This window comes from Coenobita brevimanus, chromosome 33 (genome assembly GCF_032717465.1).
Source record: "Coenobita brevimanus isolate Jiangsu-jjx chromosome 33, ASM3271746v2, whole genome shotgun sequence".
NCBI lineage: Eukaryota > Metazoa > Arthropoda > Malacostraca > Decapoda > Coenobitidae > Coenobita > Coenobita brevimanus.
In genome coordinates this window covers 41,699,370-41,720,722 of record NC_136986.1, presented here as the reverse complement: position 1 = coordinate 41,720,722, position 21,353 = coordinate 41,699,370, and the positions used below count along the sequence as shown (strand labels likewise).

Genomic DNA, 21,353 nt, shown 5'->3' with positions numbered 1-21,353 from the left:
CACTCATACGTTACATAAAAATGTGTTTCCTTTATACATACCGTTCCATCATAGGCCTGACTCATTCACAATCAATACTTGTTCAGCTGCAGGCACTAAGAATATTGTTATTTATGAAAGGTGGTTAGATGATGATGATGATGATGATGATGATGATGAGAGTAAGATGCACAGATGAAAATGAGTAGAGATGATAGCAGGTCATTTTGTCACCTAAATACTGTGATACCATACAGTTCTAACAAATCATCATCATCCTGACCTTTTTCCCATCTAAGGAGGTGAGTTGGGTCCAGAGAGCAAGAAAAAATATGACAGAGAAAGACTTAACAAAAATCAGCCAATTATATGGTCCATTTCCATTCCCTCAGCTCACAGGCAGAAACAACCACACATACACACTTCACATTACCCTCCAATACCTTAAAATCGTCACATACTTCAAGGCCTACCATCACCATCTCACCCTAAGCCCTGAGTTCCCCTTTATGGGCTGCCTGTTTTTATAATCTTGGTGAGGGCATTGATGTTGTTATTCTTGATGGCCTGCCGACATGCGCTGATCACTGCTGTCTTGGATTTGCCAGCTGAAAGGAGAAATTCATCCTAATTACTCCAGATACCATGTACATTTTGCAGATATTGAAATTAACTTGACTATACAGATATACATAAATTAATACTTAAATTTCCCTAAACTGTTATGAAGAACAGTGTGGTACAGTACTTTATTTAGGCATACTGTTAGATGATGGATACAGAAATATACTACTAATAAAAAATACTGCCTTTCTGTGGCTATCAGCCCTTTACTGTACTTTATTTTGGCATAATGTTAGAGCAGATACAGAAATATACCTAAGATAAAAAATACTGTCTTTCTGAGAGTGTCATCTGATTCCAGTGCAATAAATACACTCTTCCTAAATACTGGCTGCAGCTTTGGATATCTCTCATGATTGTACGGTCATCAGCTTCCAGCACCTTTTCCTCAGGTATTTACTTTCTCTTGTAAGTAGCTTAAGCCCTTTTAATATCAATATCATTTACATACATGAAACCAATGAGAGTATTAATATTCAGTGCAGAAATAAATTGGTAAGGAAGAGGTGTTGGGGAGCCTCCTTGTCTGATTTTTAATACAAGGTTCAAACTGGAAGGATGATAAACCATCTCTATCAAAAAATAAATAAATCAATAAAATAAATACAGTATAACATAAATAAATAATAAAACAAATGAAAATGCAATTCAAAGATAACTTTTAAATTTTCTTCTGAATATCAAAACATGATATTCAAAATCGTAAACTTTTCCAAAATGAAGGTATCTTTGTACAGTATATATTTTTTGCAACTTTCAGATGAATTTTTTTTTCTTTTTATTTTTGGGATATCTCATGCATTGAATGGGTGAGAAAGAATCTTAAATGAACTCCTCCACTACAACAGATCTCCCTAGTAATATTAATTGGTGATATGAGGGATGAAACAAAAATATATCTTGAGTCATAAGGGATAACTAAGCATGGGTCACCTAGTTTGACGAGGTTATTTGCAGTTTAAATAATGTTGTTGTTGCTGCTGCTGTTATTGTTTAAGTCCCAGATTTGTCTCAAATGCAAACCCAGTGGACTGCAGACTTAAGTTAACCTCCTGAAATCCACCAACCTCGTTCTGGACCCAAGCTCGACCGAAATGCAAACCCAGTGGATTCCAAACTTAAGTTGCCTTTCTGCAGTGCATCACCACCATCCTCATTCCAGGGGATTGGGATGTAGATGAGGAATATTTTGTATAACCTGGCAGTTGAGCTGCCCAGATATATCAGTACCACCACATGAACACATCCCTCTCCCTCTGCATCACCCCAACAAAGTATGATGCTTATGTATACCTCTGAGTCTGCCGGCCTTCTGTATGGTTTGGTTGACTTGCTTGAGGCAGTTGAGCAGCTCCTGGTGGTTGTTGCAGCGGATCTTGTAGCCGCTGATTAGGTCCTTGTTTAGGTTATACAGCTCACTATACCACTGACGCATGCTGGACCTGGTGGTGATTGCCCTTACACTTTATATAGGGAATTAAATACTTATCCTATACTTTTTTCAATTATTTATCTATCTATCTATTTTCTAGTTATTACCAGATGTCTTAATCCCATAAAGGGTGGCCATAAACAAACTGCCTCCACACTGCCCTGTCCTGTGCCATTTGCCTGCCTTTTCTCCAACTCAGATCTCCCCTTTCTCTTACATCTCTCCACTCCATCCCTCCATCTCATGCTTGTCCTCCCCCTCTTCCCCTTTCCACTTTAACCTTGCCTAAAACTGCCATCCTGCTATCTTCAATTCTGAGCTGTAATAAAAGATTAATGCTAAAATATGTCAGTCATGAATAAGTGCTACAGAAAGGATACACAGCCACACATTGTCTTTTCTGGTACTGTACTGAGTAATGTGAAATAATCTGCAAAAGCACGAAAATCTGTGCCAAGTTAAGCTGGAAGGATTGTAGTCACACACGATGGCACAGTATATTTATCCTTGCCAAAAGATATTATGAGAGAGGGTGGTGTGCACTGGGAGCAAGGCAGTGAAATGGCGGGGGACAGGGTGGCATGGAGGCGATTTGTTTGTGGCCACCCTGTACAGGATTAAGGCGTCTGGCAATAGAGAGATATATAAATAGATAGAAATGATATTACTGCATGGAACTGTCTGCTACTAAGTACACTATGGTATACAGTTCATATGTGAAGTAAGCTACAAAACAATGAAAATCTGGGACAAATTAAAATGACAGAACTCTACTAACATATCCGACATCAGCCTGGCATCCTCAGCCCTGACCACCAGCGTACGTATGACACCCGAGTGATCTGCCATCTCCGCTGAGAGTCGCTGTCGTGTGGCGTGATATTCCTCAACTCGCTCCAGCACCGCCCCAAGCTGGTCAACCTCATTAGGAAAGTCTGCCTCAACCTGGAACAGTGGTTAAGGAAGTTAAAGATTGGGGAGGTACAGATAATGAAGGACAGAGCTGGTAAAGAGATAGGAATGGAGATATTAGAGAAACAAGATGGTTGGGAGAAGAATGAAGAATGAGAAGTACTGATAATGAAGGACAGAGGTGGCAAGGAGACAGGAATGGAGATATTATGAGAGAAAGAGGAATAAGATGATTGGGAGGAAACTGAAGATATGAAAGACAGTGAGAAAAAAAAAAAAGTGATACTGTACTGGGATAGAAATGGAGAGAATATTACTGAAATAAGCTGGTCACCCTCACTATGGAATTGTCTTAACCTGTGCAAGATGACTTAGAGGAGAATGACGGTGTGGGAGGAAAGAGAAGTGGGGAAAAAAAATATAGGAATGAAGAGCTTATCGGAGGAGGAGAGGGATGTGAGAGAGTGGGAGGAATAAAGGCAAAAGAGAGAGAGGAACAAAGAGATTTTAAGGAAGATGGCTGGGAGGATAATGAAGATGTGGGAGACAGGGAAGAATGGGGAAGTGACAAAAGAGAAAGGAATGGACAGATCAGAGGAGAAATACCATAAAAAGAAAACTGAGGAAAGGACATGAGTCAAAATCCTTCTCCTCTTAACCCTACCACTTACTAAATAACAAATGATGTGGAAAGCACTGTGTAATTAAATATCCTCACTAATTAACCTATGCTGGACCCAAACACTAATGATGGGGCAATATGAGATAGCATGATGGGTGGATTGAAATAAAGGAACCACAAACAGCTGTAGGAATGCATAATACAAGATGACAATGATGATGCTGGTGATGACAAATATGATTATGATGACAAAGATGATGATGATGATGATGATGATGATGATGATGATGATGATGATGATGATGATGATAATGATGATGATGATGGTATTCTCACCTGCAAATCGTCTAAGTTCAGATAATTAGCCAGTGCCTGTATCAAGTCTCCTGCCAACTCCATATCATCAGTGTGTATGGACATCTCACATTGCGGGCTGGCACGGATGATGAGAGGCAGGCTTGAACGCAGAGACAGAAACGACACATCCAGACTACCCTCCTCATCTGGTTGTAGGTCCTCCAGTAAGAGAAAGCTTGAGTTTACCCACATCACAATCTGGGAAAATGAAGGAAGCAGAAGGATAAAAGTAATGTTATTGGTGCTGCTGTTGTTCTGGGTGTAGTACATTCAGGGTCATCTGGACATGATATTGCTGGCTGAAGCTGCCCTCCTCCTGCAGTCCATCCTTCTGGGGATAACAAGAGAGTTGGAAGGACATTCACATAACCAGGCAGCTCCTCTCCAGTGCCATGAAAAATTAAGATCATAAATGCATTAGAATATATGAGATGTGTGAGTAAAGGGAAGATTGAGCTGAAGGCAGTTAGTGATCTTTGACAGGCTGGAGCAAACATGCTACAATACCTCATTAACTCAGTCTAAATTTACCTTCAATGCTAATTTACTCTAATTCCAGAAGAAGTTAAAATAGTAACACTGCAAAACTTCAACAGTTTTTGATGACAACGAAGCACAAATAATATAAATGCAGAGTGAGCTAAAGGCAAATACTGTACTGAACTGTATGAGTACTGTATCCAGATTAAACATACGGAAATAATAATCAAGAGAGTTCCACATATTACATACATTTCAGTTACAAGAAAAACTCTCCCTCATACTCACCCTGGCAACTCTCTCGGACAGCTTGAATGAGACTTTGCCGCGGGGCTCTGTGACAGGGGAGGGGCAGAGGGCATACATGGAGAAGCGGGGTAACTGTCGGGTCAACTCAAACACGTGGTAATGGAGTGACCCCTTGTATCCCACCATAGCCTTGATGTGCAGGTCCACTGGTACATCCTGGGGGAGTAAGTTTTTTTTATTTTTACTGTTGCTGCTACCATCGGTCCATTTTATTCAAGCAATGGTATGGAAGAAGAGAGGACAACACAGTACCAATTGTTATGTAGTGGGGCCTTGTGAGGATGGGCCAAGTTAAGGTGAAAGAACTGTAGGGCTGCCTCCATCAAGCTTAATTAATGAGCTAGGGAAAGTACAGAAGTACAAAATTCTGGGTAAAATCTGGCTGAAACTACTACAGAACTGCTTGCACTGTTTAATTCCTGACCTTTGGTGAATACAGAAGGGTGAAACTGTGGGCCAAGTTAAGATGAAACAACTATAGAACTGGCTGCATTAATTTCTGACCTTGGGAGGATACAGAGGGGTGAAACTCTGAGCCAAGTTAAGATGAAGCAACTATAAAACTGGCTGCATTAATTCCTGACCTTGGGAGGATATAGAGGGACCCTGATGCTGCTTGACAGCACCTGTTCCCTTGGGTGATAAACGTGACTCTCGCCCTCGAAGATCCCCTCAGCGAATATGATGACGGCTCGAATAACGGTGTCGTTGGTGGTGGCCAGGGCTATCTCTACATGTGGCTGAGGGTAGACAGATTGATAGACAGAGACAGACAAATAGATAGGTTGACAGACAAACTGACAGACTGACAGACATGGATGGATAGATATAAACAGATAGATAGATAAACAGATACAGGCAGTACTCATTTTATGCTAACTTTTTGACATTCATGTTTTTTAAATTCCAAACTTTCCAAACTCCACTATGGAAAAACTGCCAATTAAAGCTCTACTGCTACCTTTAAAGCTTGATAGTTTTTCCTAATTTACACTGCACACTGTATGGAAAAGTTTGCAATATTCTTTAACACACATGAGTTAAAATGAGGACTGCTTGTAGATATGGCAGATGAGACAGATACCTATAGACAGAGACTGACGGATAGGTAGACAGACAGATGGATGTATGGACAGAAAAACAGACAAAAGGATGGATGGAGGAAGAGAGTGGTATCAAAGAGCTGCATTCCTTATCCCCCACCTCAAGTGAGATAAAAAAGATACACTATATATTTCCCAGCTTACACAGCATACATTAAATCTTTGGTTGTGAATTACCCACTCCGTATATTATTCAAGTCGTACAAGTTTACTACTCTGAAAACTTTGGAATGCATACAAACTGAACAAATGCTTGGGAATAAAAGAATCCTGAACCGTACTCCAAATTACAGGATGGTTTTAATCAGCCAAAGCATTAATAACACACAGTAATATTTTTCACTGTTACAATACAAATAACTCACACTTGAATTAAACGGAAAATTATGGAATGAATCAAATACTTACTGGTTTATTCTTCTCATCACTTCCCATGTTGATAGCCAGTCCTGTTTGTAGTTGCGTGTTGGCCTGGAAATAATGCAAAATAAGATAATGCAAGTAAAAAGATGGAGGGATGGAGAAGAAAGGTATATGAGAGAGTGGGGTGTATGTTGGGGGGAGGACAGCAAAATGGCAGGGGACAGGGCAACATGGGGGCAATCTGTTTGTGGCCACCCCTAATGGGATTAATGCATCTGGCTATAAATATATGACATAAGAAGTTGTAGCAAATATATAGCACTGGATACCTGTTGTTTTCACTGACTCCGTGAACAAGGGTCTCAAGATTCCGGTTCCTAACGTAATTGTCCTTTTATATCAACAAGAAAATGAAGGAAAAGGAAAGGGGAAAATTACTTTGAAGTCCTCGAAATGGCAGAAAACGCATTAGAAAATTAGGAAGATGTAGAGTTTGGGAGAAAAGCTTGCCTACTATTCCACTGCATCTACTATGACAATCAATATACCTTCTTCATTTTAACTTGGCCTGGACTTTTTTTTCCCTCTCCAGCATGTTTCATGTAGCTGAGTGGCAGGAAAAGATAATGCTGCAGTTCTACATCCTTTTACACAGCACTTCTTTGTGACTATTATCTTATTTTAGAGTTAATTTCTTGTTACAAATCCGTAGTCAAGATGGAGAGATCATAATTTTAGGCACAATTAGAGTAAAGAGTATACAGTAGTTTCTTTACCCCCCCCCATGGTGATTGTGTAGTGACCCTTCTCACAAACTGGACAACAGAACACAGTCACATTCCACACCTAACCATAAACAACGCCCCTAATACACACACACACACACACACTCACACATCCAAAATCCTTGGTGTAACATACAATACAGCATTGTCATTTAACAACACATCACAAACATTAAAGATAAATTAACACCGACTCAATGCCTTGAGGTCACTTGCCCTTACAACATTTGGACACAACAAAGAAACCACCACCACAGTATACAAACAATATATACGTTCAATGATGAATTATGCAAGCCCTGCTTGGGCTGCTCATTAAAACACACTACAACACTCTACAGACCATACAGAACAAGGCCGTAAAAGTAATCACAGGCTGCACAGCTACTACACCCACAGACCACCTACATCAAGAAACCAAAGTCCTCAAAGTCAAGGATCATCTAAACATGAGAGGCACCCAAATTCTCACTGCAGGCTCCACAAACCCACAACATCCACTACACTACATGGCAGCACATCCACACACACCGAGGATCATTAAAACAACACCCAGCACATAATATCATACACAAATACTATCATCTCTCCCCCCTTGCCCGCCTCAGACCAGCTTCCAGAAGCACATCCATACTCAAATCACTCACCATTCCATTCGTTCACTTAAAAAAAACACACAGCTGCATGCACGGTCACCTGATAGCCACCCTTCTGAATCCTATCTCCCTCGTGAGGACAGGGTCCACCTGGCCAGGATGAGATGTGGGCATCATCCAGCCCTCTTAAGTTATCAGAAGAGACTGGATGACTCCGTAGCTGATGTTTGTTCAGGATGCAACACAGCACCCCATACTATTAAGCACAATATGGGAGACTGCGTTGCACACAATCACCTATGCCAACAACACAACATACATTCCTTGAGAGCTCTGTGGGAAAGCCCGGTCTCAGCCGTGGCCTTCCTTAGGGACCTGGGGCTGTTCGGCCAGACTGCCTAGGGAACAACTACTACTACTACTACTACACTGATTCCTCTATGACTTATGTTTGTCCCTTTGAGATGTAATTCTTAAGCATTTGACCATTAGATCTAGCTGGAGTGAAGGTCTTGCACAGGCTTGCTATCAAAGAGGTTACTGGAGACATCAATCAGTATGTCCTCAAAGAAAGTAGTATGGTAAACTACCCTTAAATGTACCAAACTTGTCTACCCTTGGGCCACACCTATTGTGTATTTCTCCTCAACTCACAGGTATGATGCCCACTTGGTCAGCAGCGGTGGAGGGCTTGCCAAACATTGCCTCACCCAATGACCCCATGCGCTGGTTCTCCTCATAGTTGCGCAGCTCCAGCAGCAGGTTGTGGCGACGCTGACTCAACTCACGGATGGTCTCCTGCTCAATGTTGACGTCCATCAGGGAGTACCGGCTCTCAGCGGTGGATGCCTGGTACCCTCGCACTGCATAAAGAACACCCAGTTTTAACACTTCCAGGCCAAGTATATCTTCTGCATACTGGTTTTGTTACCACCAGACAATTTTTTTCAGCTTTTAGTAGAATTCATGAACTGAAGGGGTTAGTGAGATACAGCCTTCATTTCCCCCATCATCACCAGGGGGTTTTCCTAAGATGAATAGTCTGGTGTTAGCTTAAAAAAAAAATAATGTCCTTTGGCTCAGTGGATTACCATAACATGTTCACTACAACAATGTTTTTCTTATGTTATTCCAGCAGCTGTACACACACCATGTGGCCTAGCAGTTAAATGCACCAGTTAGAGTGATGACTTTGCCTGGCCTGCATGAGATTAAAATTCCAAACTACACCTGAAGAAGGTTGAAGTCAGGCTGAAACTATTGCATATTACAAATAAAAACAATTTCATTATGTGGGTATTTCTTTCACTGTTAGACTACTAGGCATTCATTCAAATTACACAAATGAATATGTGAATACGGTAAATGAAAAAGTATTTTTTTTTTCCTAACCTCCGCATCCATGTAAACATGGAACTCTGGATTTACATGATGATGATGAGCGGCACTGTACTGGTGACGATGAAGAAAATGCCCAGCATAAAGGGGCCACATTAACAGACTTCAGTATTGCATATTAATTAGTCCAGAGTACAACAAATGAATCAACAAACTACCCTTACAAAGAGATAACTTCCAGTTCCACAACATACTGGTACCACATACAACCCCATACAGGCTCTGCTCCATGGCACGCACCTTCACCATCAATGGAGCAACAAATCAGTTGGTTCTTGCCATCCATGCGGTAGTCTCCCTGCACAATTCCCGCCACAGTGGACTGGAAGTTGTCCTGAAACAAAACAAGTTTATATAAAATTTACTTCACATTTTATATAACCTTCATTGCTAACACCTTTTGGAAATTATCCAACAGTAAGAAAATGAGAAAACAGTATGTACTCTAAGATTACAGTACTATGCATACATGTAAGTGAGATAAAGCATGGAAAAATGCAGAAAGAGAGGATTTGATTTAATTCTATTACCGTATCTCAACTTCCCTAGCCCCGGGCTCCTACCCTCCTCATGGGGCAACACAGTTAGATGATGAATGAATGAATGAATCTCACATTGATATACTGACTGTTTCACTCACCTTAAACACCACCTCCCCACTGCGGTCATTTCGTGCATCAATCTTGCCGTTGCTCCAGCCCGTAATCAGCTCTGCCACTCCGTCCCCATCCAGATCATAGCTGTAGATGGCAATGGCTTGGTTCTTTGACTGTAGGAAGAACAAAGAGGTTTTTAATCCTTTCAACCCAGGTGACATCTTCCTTGGTTAAATCTTGCTGATATTACATAGCTTTATTCAACTCTGGAAAGGCCTCTTGTCTATCTATCTATCTATCTATAGCCCGACGCCCTAATCCCGCAAAGGGTGGCCGCAGACAAAACGCCTCCAAGTCACTCTGTCACCCACCATTTGACTCCCCTCCCCCCAACTCACCCCCCCCTCCCTCATATGCCTCTTGTACAGCATTATAATTCTTTCACTGAACTTAGCCCAGATTTTCATCCTTTTGGCATTTATTTCATATAGCTCAGTGGTAGCAAGACAATACAGCTCTATATCCTTAACCTAGCACTTCTTCATGACCAGTGCTAATCTACTGTTACAGCTAAACATTTACAATACAAAGATGGCAATTTTAGGCCATGTTAGAGTAAAATGAGTATAGCAGTGGTACTTGCAACCACAGGATCATCTGGTCTTGAACCCCTTATACTGCAGGCTTATGTTGCCCTCCTCCTACAGTCCACCATTCTCCTTTTAGGGGATAGGGAAGTTATTGGGCGAATCTTGTATAACCAGGCAGTGGAGCCACCTGGTTATACTGCTGCCACCACATGAAAACCTCCCTCTCCAGCACCCTCCTGCACAATAAAACCTTAGTCTGCCCATATTCCTGCATTCCATGAAAATCACATGAACTGATCTGGTGAATGGCAAGGTTTTTGACAAAGAAATAGAATAAGACCCAAAATTATCCGACGTTAAGTATAATACACTAAGACAAATGATATTCCCTGAGTAAATGTGGTGATATGAGATTGCTTCTGACCCCTGTGGACTAAGGATGGAAAGAAATATAATTAACTACACAGGTCCTACCCCACTTAAGAATGGGTTACATTCCAAGAAACTGCTTGTAAGCCAATTTTTTTCTCAAGTAAAAAATGCATTTAATACAACTAAGCAACCAAACATCATAGCCTAGCCAAGTCTACCAATCCTATTATACATACTTAGAACATTTACATTAGCCTACAGCTGGGCAAAACCATTAAGACAAAGCCTATTTTATAATAAAGTGTTGAATATCTCATGTAATTCCATGTGGTTTATTGAATATTTTACTGAAAGGACAAATTCATAAGTGTAAAAATTTGTAAGTCGACCATTCGTAAGTGGGGGAGGACCTGTATAATCTCCACCAAGTTAAGGTAAATTAATTATCTATCTATAGCCCGACGCCCTAATCCCGCAAAGGGTGGCTGCAGACAAAACGCCTCCATGTCGCGCTGTCACCCACCATTTGACTGCCCTGCCCCCAAGTCACTCCCCCTTCCCTCATATACAGTACCTCTCAAATCCATCCTCAACCTTATCCGCGGTCTCCCGCTCCCTCTCCCTCCCTCCACTTCACCTACATACACCCTCTCAGTCAGTCTTTCATTCTCACCTTAATCCTCCACCATCGAGCCAGCTTCTCGTAAACACCAACTGTGCCGTTAGCCAAAGCGTAGCCGAACCTGGAGCCCTGCATGGGACAAAGAGCCGTCACTGCCTCAGTCTCAGACATCTCAAACAGGATCTCCTCGTGCTTGAACACTCGGATGTCAAAGTCCTCCGACCCCACCAGCAGCTGTAGTAAGGAAGGGGAAATAGAGAAATAAAGTTTAAGGCAAATACTGTAGTCATAAGCAAATATGGAGTGGATGCAAATATGGGATGGAGTGGAAAGGTATATGAGGGAGGTATATGAGAAGTACCGGTATATGTTATATGGTAGAGGGGGGTTTGAGCTGGGAGCAGGGCAGTGAAATGGTGGCGGACAGGATGACATGAAAGTGATTTGTTTGTGGCCACCCCTTACAAGCAATAGATAGACAGAAAGATAGATAAAGCAAATAAGATATAAGGGACCCTATTTTGTAGTCACGTAAATCAGTCAAGATCAAAGAAGAAATGTTCCCCAATCAATGTTCAAAACAGATCTCTCCCTCTCTCCTCAAAAATAATTCATGGTAAAATAGAAAAGTCACCATTCAGAGCATCATTTCCCTGTCTGTCAAACTTGTGAACAATACTGAACAGGGCATGGACTGAGACTAGAAACTTACCCACATTCCACCACTTTCTCTCTCTCTCTCTCTCTCTCTCTTTTTCCCTTCACTCCATCCTCCCTTTCCCAGCTTACCTCATTTTCATCATCACCATCAAAGTCAGTCAGGGTGAGAGATGTAACATTGTCGCCAGTCACCGTCCAGAAAGGATCATGTCCCTCACTGTCAAACCCGTGGATGGAGCAGTTTCCTCCAATCAGAGCCAAAGGGGAAACATGGCGTCCAAGGCGACCAATTGTAATTGCATTTGCACCATCTGACACCTGGGAAAAGGAAATAATATGTAAAAAAATAAATAAATACCAGTATATAAAAAAATAATAATAATAATAATAAACTGCACAACACACAGAAGTATGACACTTCACTTTAATCATGAAATATCACCAAACAAAATTACTGATATATACAAAATTTTACTTTTCTATAACTTCGCTCTTAGTCATAAGAAAAAAAAAAAATTCATCTTGTGGCAATAATCATATAAATATAGAACATGTTATTTTACTAATGGGGTTAATGAAAATTGATTGAAAGCCTTTAAGTGCATGGGGTTTTCCCATCCATCCATCTATCATCCAATCCTATGTTGCCCCATATGGAGCGTAGGAGCCCACAGCCAGGCAAGTTGGTCCAGACATTTAAGATGAGAGTGACCAGCCTCACTCATCCCTGAGTGGCATTATGTGAGCAATAAACCCCAACCATCCCTTGGATATAAACCTACACAGGCTCAATCCAACTGGAGTGCCTTAATTACTCACTGAACCACCAGGTGCCATAATTTGGTTATATGGTTACCATCCAGCATAGTAAATGGTTTCCTGGTGTACAGGAAACCATTTGGCTTGTCACTCGGTGCAGAGTCACCCACAAATAGAAGGAAGAGGAATGAATTAAGGAAAGAAAGACAGAAGAGGAAGGAAGGAAGAGAGGAAAGGGCAGACACCCAAAGCAGCACTACATTGAGTGAGTGGATGGTGAGTGCCCCCACCTACCATACAGGTCTAAAATAAATCAACTCATCTGGTAGTACTAATCCCTGCAGCTACAGCTGATTTTCTTCCGGTCAGGACGGCTCTCTAGCAGTGAAAAAGTTGATGTAAGCTATAACAAAATCTTGCAGTTCAAAGAGTCTCTCCTAACCCGTAAAAACACCTAGAGATGGCAAGAAACTACATATAAAAGACACTGTTGTATATGGATTAAGACACTGTTGTATATGGCGTGTCTTTAATGCACAACAGCAACAAAAAAAATCATCATCATTACTGCCATTGTGACCCTTTTCCCATGTAAAGGAGGGGTCAGAAATGTCCCAGAAACAAGGAAAGAGAAGGATGGCAACTTACATCCTTATAAAAGACATCTGCATTATTCTGGACATCATAAGCAAGGACATTGGTTGGTGTGCCGACAACAAGGATGTCACCACTCCTGGCCTGACTTAAGACACCGGCTGTGATGGCGGACACGGTCTGGTTGATGTTCAGCAGTGAGATCTCGGAACTGCTCTGGCTCAGGGACATGCGGCCACCTGTGATGCCCAGCCGCTGGTGGGGGTTGTGGATGAACACCTAAAAAAGTGAAAAAAAAATTATATAACAATGCTATGATTATGTGATGACTGTTACATAACACAATTATGCTCTCCCAATACATAATTTAAGTATTTTTTACAACAAAGTAAGGATATTAGTCTATCTATCTATCTATTGCCAGACGCCTCAATCCCGTTTGGGGTGGCCACAAACAAATCGCCTCCAAGTCGCCCTGTCCCCCGCCATTTCACTGCCCTGCTCCCAACTCACACCCCCCTCTCTCATATACCTCTCCACCCCATCCCTCCATCTCATCCTCGGCCTCCCCCTCCCTCTTCCCCCCTCCACCTCACTCACATACACTCTCTTCGTCAGTCTTTCACCCTCCATCCTCTCCACATGGCCAAACCACCTCAGTGTGTTCCTCATAACGCTTCCTATCACATCCACATCCACACCACAACGCTCCTTTATATCCTCATTCGTCAGCCTGTCTCTCCAGGTTCCTTGAAAGCAGTGATAAGAAACAGGGAAGTGAGCATGGAAGTGAAAAAGTTACTACATGACAGTATTGTGATACCAACTCTAACGTACGGAAGTGAAGCTTGGACATTGTTGGAAGGACACAAGTCAAGAGTGAGAGCAGTGGAAATGAGTTATTTAAGAGGATATTAGTAATTAAGTAATATATATATATACTGTTATGGATATAATTATGGTACAAACCAACTCATACTTTCATAAGGAACAGTTCAAGGTGCTACCATTCACAAACTGTACAATACTAATTTACATTCTTCCATCTTACCAACTATTAACATCAGATTTATTCTAAGGCTTTGAAAATATATAACATGATATTTTTCTTGGTGAACTGTTAGCTATACCTCTTTACTGACTTACCATGCTCTTAAACTGTCACTCTTAAGATCAATAAACCTTGCTCTCGATCTCCCTTCTCCATGTGTACTTAGGGAATGGGATTAGCATAATTAATCTACAATTATATACTGGTACCTCCTGTTCTGCCATATCAAACAATGAATCAATAAAATAAATCTAACTATCTATAGCCAGATGCCATAATCCCGTAAGGGATGGCCGTTTGTCTTTGTGCTGTATAGCTACTGTAGTTGTTTCACAGGGATTGGCACTAACCCTCTGCCAACCCACTTGTTGTCATATAGTAAACACATGTGGGTTGGTTAAGTGGTTACCACCCAACTCTCTAAATGGTTTCCTAGCTTACAGGATACCATTAGACTTGTCATTCAATGTAAAGCCACCTCAAAAGGAAAGAAGAACAATTAAAGGTGACAGGAAAGATGGGCAAAATAAGAAGAGAGGAGGACAGACACAGAAAAAGAATGATAAAGGTGAAGGAAGAAGTAGGTAGCACTACAACAAGTGAGTGGATGATGATCACCCACATACAACCCTACCACCAATAAAGTGGCCAAAAAAGGGTATATAAGCAATGAGTATGGTAAATAGCCTATGTATCTTTTTTTAACTATACTGTGAAGTCAAATAAATTCCCTCATTCCACTTGCCTTATCAGCAGTGGTTGATGCAGTGAGGCAGGCATGGGCGGTGTCATACTTCCCGATGCACACCCGGCCTGGTATGATCTTTTGGTTCAGATTGAGAGTGAACACCGGCACCAACATTTTTACCTCATGCACACTACCACACTATCCTGAAAATACAAAATGATTATTGTCATCATTATCAGCATCATCCTGACTCTCCCATCTAAAGATCAAAATATACCAAACGAGAAGCAGAAGTTTTTAGTACTTCATAACTAAGGGGGTCACAGCCTTCTTTAGTTCCTAGCTCCATTTGTTATTGTACTGACATTAAAAATCTGTTAAGGTTTTGCTAGGTTCAAACAAGTATTATCTAGGCGTGACGGTCATTTTGATGGGCTGAAACACTACCAGGCAGACTTTCCACGGGCTTTTTTTTTCTATATACTGTCCAATAACTACAAGTAGAGAGCATCCCAGTGCACCCTACATATCTGGTCGACTAAGAACGTGGCCATAAAAGCATCTGAAGGCAGCGACACAGGTCACAATTAACCATTTCAGTGTTCAGAGAGTAAACTAACATACATTTGCCGCGGTTTGTTTGTTTACGTTGGAAGGAATGTCAGCTGTCAGCTGTGTCCGAACGGTTGTACTCTACTCAAGCCTTTCCCACCTCCCGGTCTTGATTTACGCTAAGGATTTACGAGCTATAATTGTTATAATATTCATCTTACTCTAACTTGGCCTAAAATCATCATCCCCTATTTTGAATTCTGAAACCTGGGTCATATTAAAGTTAAAAAAAAAAAAAAATGTATAGGTATGTGTCATTCTCCGCTACTAATGAATGACTCCAAGGACTTATATACTGTACATAAGTGATTTTAACCATCAAATTATATATCAAAACGTAGTTACATACCACTGCACGTGAGAATGCATTCGGACAACGAATTACCGCGGAACACAACCTTACTTCCAAATGAGGTACACCTGAAATGGTTAAAGATGGAAAACTAAGAAAAAAGTAAGTACTGTAAATGGAAAAATCCATCTATCATTCAATCCCTTAATTCCTCATCAGGAGTGTCGGGACTCGGGACCCAACAAAAACACCTGTCATTCATCCCTGAGTGGCAACCCCCGGTCATATCCATCGCATGTAAAAACTTTGGGGATACATCCAGTTGGAGTCTAGGCTTCCATTGGTTATATCGCTGCTATCCACTATAATAAAATGGTTTCCCGACTTCCACCTACGCCACCTAAAATTGTCCTAAGAAAGACTACTCTTACCCGAAAAATAATAATAATAATAATGCATGCAGCAGTGGATAATTGCAGTGACAAACAGGTAGTGTGAAGGAATATAAGGGACACTATGAGCGTGACTTACCTTTCTTACTGTGGCTGTTCACTTCTGCAGGTTCATGGCCACGTCACACTCCAGTCCCGAAAGGCTGTTGAAGTTGTGGGGGCAGAGAATGTTGCTGCCTGGAGAGAGATGGCTTCCATACACATTTCAGGGGCTGATTGTCCATCCTGCTGGTGTTGCGGGCTTATCTGAACGTGAACCCAGTGGACTGCATGATGAGGCTGTGCGTCTCTTGCAGTGCACTATTCTTGTGAGGGATAAATAGAGGGAACTGAGGGACGTTTGTATAACCTGGCAGTGGTGCCGCCAGGTTTTATTGGTGACACTGCAGGGTAGGTAGGCTACCTCGGCGTAAAAACTGATCTTGAATTTTGCTTTATATTATCTTGTTTTTACTTTCCTTGTAGGGAATAATTCTGTGGGCTTCTGGCATTTGATTCTTTCTTCCTCTCATGGTGATGAAGATGATGCTGAAGAAAGTGATGATGACGATGATATAATAATGAAGGAGACGCAGGTGATGATGATGATGATAATGAAGATGCAGAAGATAAAAATGATGATGATATACAGTACAGAAGTTGATGGAGGTGTGTGTGTGTGTGTGTGTGTGTGTGTGTGTGTGTGTGTGTGTGTGTGTGTGTGTGTGTGTGTGTGTGTGTGTGTGTGCGCGCGCGCCACAGTGAAGATACTAACGACGTTTCTGTTGTTTTTTCATTCCTGGTTTTGGCGATACGTGTGGTTTTTTCAGTGCTGATGTCTGTTTTCCTGATGTTGATGAGGGCTGTGGTTTTGATGAACATGGTGATGATAATGGCTGTGGTTTTGATGATGATGGTGATGGGGTTCTTGGTTTTGATTGTGGTGTGGGTTTGGGTACGTATGATGGTCGTGGTGTTGTCAGAGGTGGTTTGGCTGATGCTTGTGTTGGCAGTGATGGTGGTATTGTCACTGGTATGGGCGATGACTGTGTTGGTAGTGATGATGATGGTGATGATGGCAGTGATGGTGGTAGTGGTGGCAGTGGTTTGGAGGACTGTGCTGGAAGTGATGATGGTGGTGATGGCAGTGGCTTGGCAGAGTGTGTTGGCAGAGATGATGGTATTGGTGGCAGTGGTCTCGAGGTTGGTGGCACTGGTTTCAAAAGAGTCAGAGCCACATCCTCCTCAGAATATCCATCAGGGGCCTCTCTCTCCCTCACACCCTTCCCTCCACGTTCCCTGACCCGATCCTTCCCTGCCCGACCCACTTTGCAATTATCTAGGTGTTCTTTCCCCACTGATGCAGCAAATTCGTCCGTCTCTCTGTCACTGTCTTTCCTCAAAAACTTCGCAAAATCGGCCGCAATTCTGGTGCTGTCGTATTCATTTCCATCTTCCTCTTCAAACTCGCTAAAATCATCTGGCTGCGCTCTCCACTTTTCCTCTGCGAATTCAGGAAAAGCTTGTGGATACCCCTTCCTTTTTTCCCGTCTGAATCCTGCATAGTCATCTGCATCCCTTTTCCCCTCTATGTATTCAGGAAAATCATGTGGTTCTGCATTACCTTTTTCCTCCATGAACTGAGGAAAACTGACTGACTGAGCATAGCCTTTTTCCCCCACTAGGTCATTGAAGTCACCAGCTTGCACATTCCACTGTCCCCCCACAAACTCGGGACAATAGACCAGCTGTGCACTCCATTCTTCCCCCAGCTGTTCATTCCGTTCATCTCCCACTCCAAGATGGTCCAGGTAGCATTGACACCACTCCATGGGCACACGGGTCTTCCACTCCTCCGGGATGTGGGGGCTGGTCATGAGTCGCCTGTCCACCTCCTGCAGAATCTCCAGTTCATCCTCAGGGCTGAAGTACTGCGGCCACGGCTGGTTGAGGGCGTCGTCTGCGATTCCCGCACCCTGGGCCACACTCCGCCCTGGAAACACGTATATTAATCAGTGCGAGATCTGGCCCACATCAGTTCAACCTTCCACGTAATCTCAGTGCTCTCCTCAGGGTAAATACTGCGGCCACGGCTGGTTGAGGGCATCGTCTGCGATTCCCGCACCCTGGGCCACACTTCGCCCTGGAAACACGTGTATTAATCAGTGTGAGAACTGGCTCCGAGCTTTTCAACCTTCCACAGAATCTCCATGTTCTCCTCAGGGCCACGGCTGGTTTGCAGTTTTCTTGGAGATCTCCCCACCCCCCTACTTCCTGGATAACATTAAACCCTGGAAGAAAATAGTAATCATAGGCTCGCATTCTTGTCAGTTGAAGAAGCTCCCTAGAACCTTTTCCTAGGTGATTTATTTCATTTATTACACCTTACTGTCCTGCTGATATCACCTCACTTTACATATATAGCGTACAAAAAGATAGTAACCAGCCATACCCAAAAATAAATCACAAACGAAGAGGTGTTAGGAGCCTCCTTAAGTGACGAGAATAATGGCCTTGTTCTTATTTTGGTCTATAACAGAATGAAGAACTTTATATCACTGTTGTAGTCTAGTAAGCAAGACAGTACGAATATCACCACATAATCCACGTGTATAAAGAACTGTACGATTTTTACTCTAACTTGGCCTAAAATTGCCTTCTCTCCATCTTGAATATTGAGTTCTAACAATAGACTAACACCTGAATACGATGCTAGTCACGAAGAAGTGCTATTAAAAGAATGTAGCACTGTAACATTGTATATATTCTTTTTAACTTGGCCTAAAATTGCCGTCTCTCCATCTTGAATATTCAGTCCTAAAGATAGATTAACACTAGAATACGATGCTAGTCACGAAGAAGTGCTACTAAAAGAATAAAGGACCGTAACATTGTCTATATTCATTTTACTCTAACTTGGCCTAAAATTGCAGTCTCTCCATCTTGAATACTGAGTTCTAACGATTAACACAAGAATACGATGCTAGTCACGAAGAAGTGCTATTAAAAGAATGTAGGACCGTAACATTGTCTATATTCTTTTTACTCTAACTTGACCTAAAACCGCCGGCTCTCCAATAGTAAGTTCTAACGATATTTTAACACTAGAATAGGATGCTGGTCACGAAGAAGTGCTATGGATAGGACGAAAAACCACAGCATTACCTACTATATCTTTTTTTCATTTTTATTCTAATTTCTCCTAAAATTGTCGTCTCTCCATCTTGAATACCAATTTCTAACAATATTTTAACACTAGAATACGATGCTAGTCACGAAGAAGTGCTATGGATAGGATGTAGAGCCATAGTATTGTCATATTTTAATGGACTATAGTGGAAGGACAAAGAAATTCATGAGGTTTGTTATACTGTGTTCGAAATGAATGGATTTTGAATTTGGCTCTCTTTTGTATTTTTTCTTAGAAGGAACGTTTTGCGGGCACAGCCTTTGGTTCCTTTTTCCTCGCATAAAAGAAGTTGTTTAATCAATGTTTATAATGTGCTCAAGTAGTTTAATGTTTTCTGTGGTGAAGGGAGGTGAAAGACTGTGGCTGTGGGTTTCTTTCTCCTCTGCTTCATGTCCCCATAGAGTTAATAGATCCTTTCCCTGAATCCCCTCATCGTAGGTAAATGTGGGAAATTGGGTTTGAAAAAGATTATTATTGGCCTGCTATCCACACTGGTCTCTACAGGAAGCCAAAAAGGTGTATCTACGTCTCTTTATGAACGTGGCTGTACGTGGGACTTCCTTTCCTCTGATTCATGTCTCAAATGATATTATATACACACATGGTCGACGTTTATCTGCCAGATTTTTTTCCCTCTGATTCATGTCTCAACAGAAATCAACACACATGATCATTTCGCTGCCCTATTTTTTTCCCCTCTGATTCATGTCTCAAAAGAAATAAAACACACATTATCTATGATTCAATGCCCTACTTCTATTTCCTTTGATTCATGTCCCAAAGGATATAAAACACACGTGATCTACGTCTCAATGGCCTATTTCTTTTTCCTCTGATTCATGTCTCAAAAGATATTAAATACACACATGATTTACGCTTCAATGTCTTACTTCTTTTTCCTCTGATTCATGTCCGAAAAGATATCAAATACACACATGATAATAAAACACTCATGATCTACGTCTCAATGTCTTACTTCTTTTTCCTCTGATTCATGTCCCAAAAGAAATAAAACACACATGATCTACGTCTCAATGTCCCACTTCTTTTTCCTCTGATTCATGTCCCAAAAGAAATAAAACACATGTGATCTACGTTCCAATATCCTACTTTTTCCCTCTGATTCATGTCCCAAAAGATATCAAATACACACATGATATACGTTTCAATGCCCTACTTCTATTTCCTCTGATTCATGTCTCGAAATCGAATACACATGGTCCACGTTTTTCTCTGTACGTAGGTGACAGGGTTCGGGTGACAGTCAGTAATGAGGTTGGCTCATATTTTAGGTTTGAAATCTTTATCTGTCTACCTATCTATTGCCAGACGCCTTAATCCCGTAAGGGGTGGCCACAAACAAATCGCCTCCATGTCGCCCTGTCCACCGCCATTTCACTGCCCTGCTCCCAGCTTACAGTGTCCCCCCTCTTTCATATACCTCTCCACTCCATCCCTCCATCACATCCTTGGCCTTCCCCTCCCTCTCCCCCCTTCCACCTCACTCACACTCTCCTCGTCAGTCTCTCACTCTCTATCCTCTCCACATGGCCAAATAACCTCAACGTGTTTCTCTTGACGCTTCCTATCACATCCACATCCACACCACAACGTTCCTTCACGTCCTCATTTGTCAGTCTGTCTCTCCATGTAACTGCATTAAATATACTTACCATTGTTAAGCTTGGCATCCGCTACGTAATGTCTGATACCTGGGGAACCTCCTCTTTCTCCCTCGATTGTACCCTGTTAAGATAGGGAAGAAATAAATGATGTTTGTTATGACTAGACCAGTACTATTCTAACTTGGCCTAAAATTGCCATCTCTCCATCTTGAATGCTGCGTTATAGCAATAGATTAACACTGGAATATGATGCTAGTCACGAAGAAGTGTTTGAGAAAGGACAAAACTGTAATACTGTCATAATAATGAAA

General features: G+C 41.7%; 2 protein-coding genes across 2 annotated transcripts in view; both read right to left on the bottom strand.

Annotated features, from left to right (window-relative positions):
• Window positions 1-292: 292 nt before the first annotated feature.
• LOC145395745 (BBSome complex member BBS2-like) lies at window positions 293-15,556 on the bottom strand. Its single transcript, XM_080269283.1, has 15 exons — window positions 15,517-15,556; window positions 14,950-15,095; window positions 13,208-13,432; window positions 11,930-12,118; window positions 11,192-11,374; window positions 9,601-9,729; window positions 9,201-9,294; window positions 8,217-8,425; window positions 6,227-6,289; window positions 5,300-5,455; window positions 4,695-4,871; window positions 3,906-4,124; window positions 2,814-2,980; window positions 1,897-2,045; window positions 293-587 (listed from the first exon to the last, which is right to left on the bottom strand). Exons 2-15 carry the CDS (start codon window positions 15,064-15,066, stop codon window positions 487-489), a joined length of 2,178 nt encoding a protein of 725 aa, XP_080125409.1. The 5' UTR covers window positions 15,067-15,095; window positions 15,517-15,556; the 3' UTR covers window positions 293-486.
• A 789-nt stretch (window positions 15,557-16,345) lies between these two features.
• LOC145395878 (glutamate [NMDA] receptor subunit 1-like) overlaps window positions 16,346-21,353 on the bottom strand; it is a 23,878-nt gene continuing 18,870 nt past the window's right edge. Inside the window, exons 20-22 of the mRNA XM_080269401.1 lie at window positions 17,510-18,220; window positions 17,043-17,273; window positions 16,346-16,425 (exon numbers count right to left, since the gene is read on the bottom strand). Of these exons, the coding sequence (XP_080125527.1) occupies window positions 16,346-16,425; window positions 17,043-17,273; window positions 17,510-18,220 (1,022 nt within the window). The remainder of the gene's footprint in view (window positions 16,426-17,042; window positions 17,274-17,509; window positions 18,221-21,353) is intronic.

Excerpts from the sequence above, each read along its gene's own strand:
- LOC145395745 (XM_080269283.1), bottom strand. The coding sequence starts at position 15,066 with ATGTTGGTGCCGGTGTTCACTCTCAATCTGAACCAAAAGATCATACCA. Across the intron at positions 12,119-13,207 it reads CAGATGTCTTTTATAAGGAT|GTGTCAGATGGTGCAAATGC; the intron begins GTAAGTTGCCAT and ends TCCTTTTCCCAG. Across the intron at positions 4,125-4,694 it reads TGTCCGAGAGAGTTGCCAGG|ATTGTGATGTGGGTAAACTC; the intron begins GTGAGTATGAGG and ends TCATTTTCCCAG.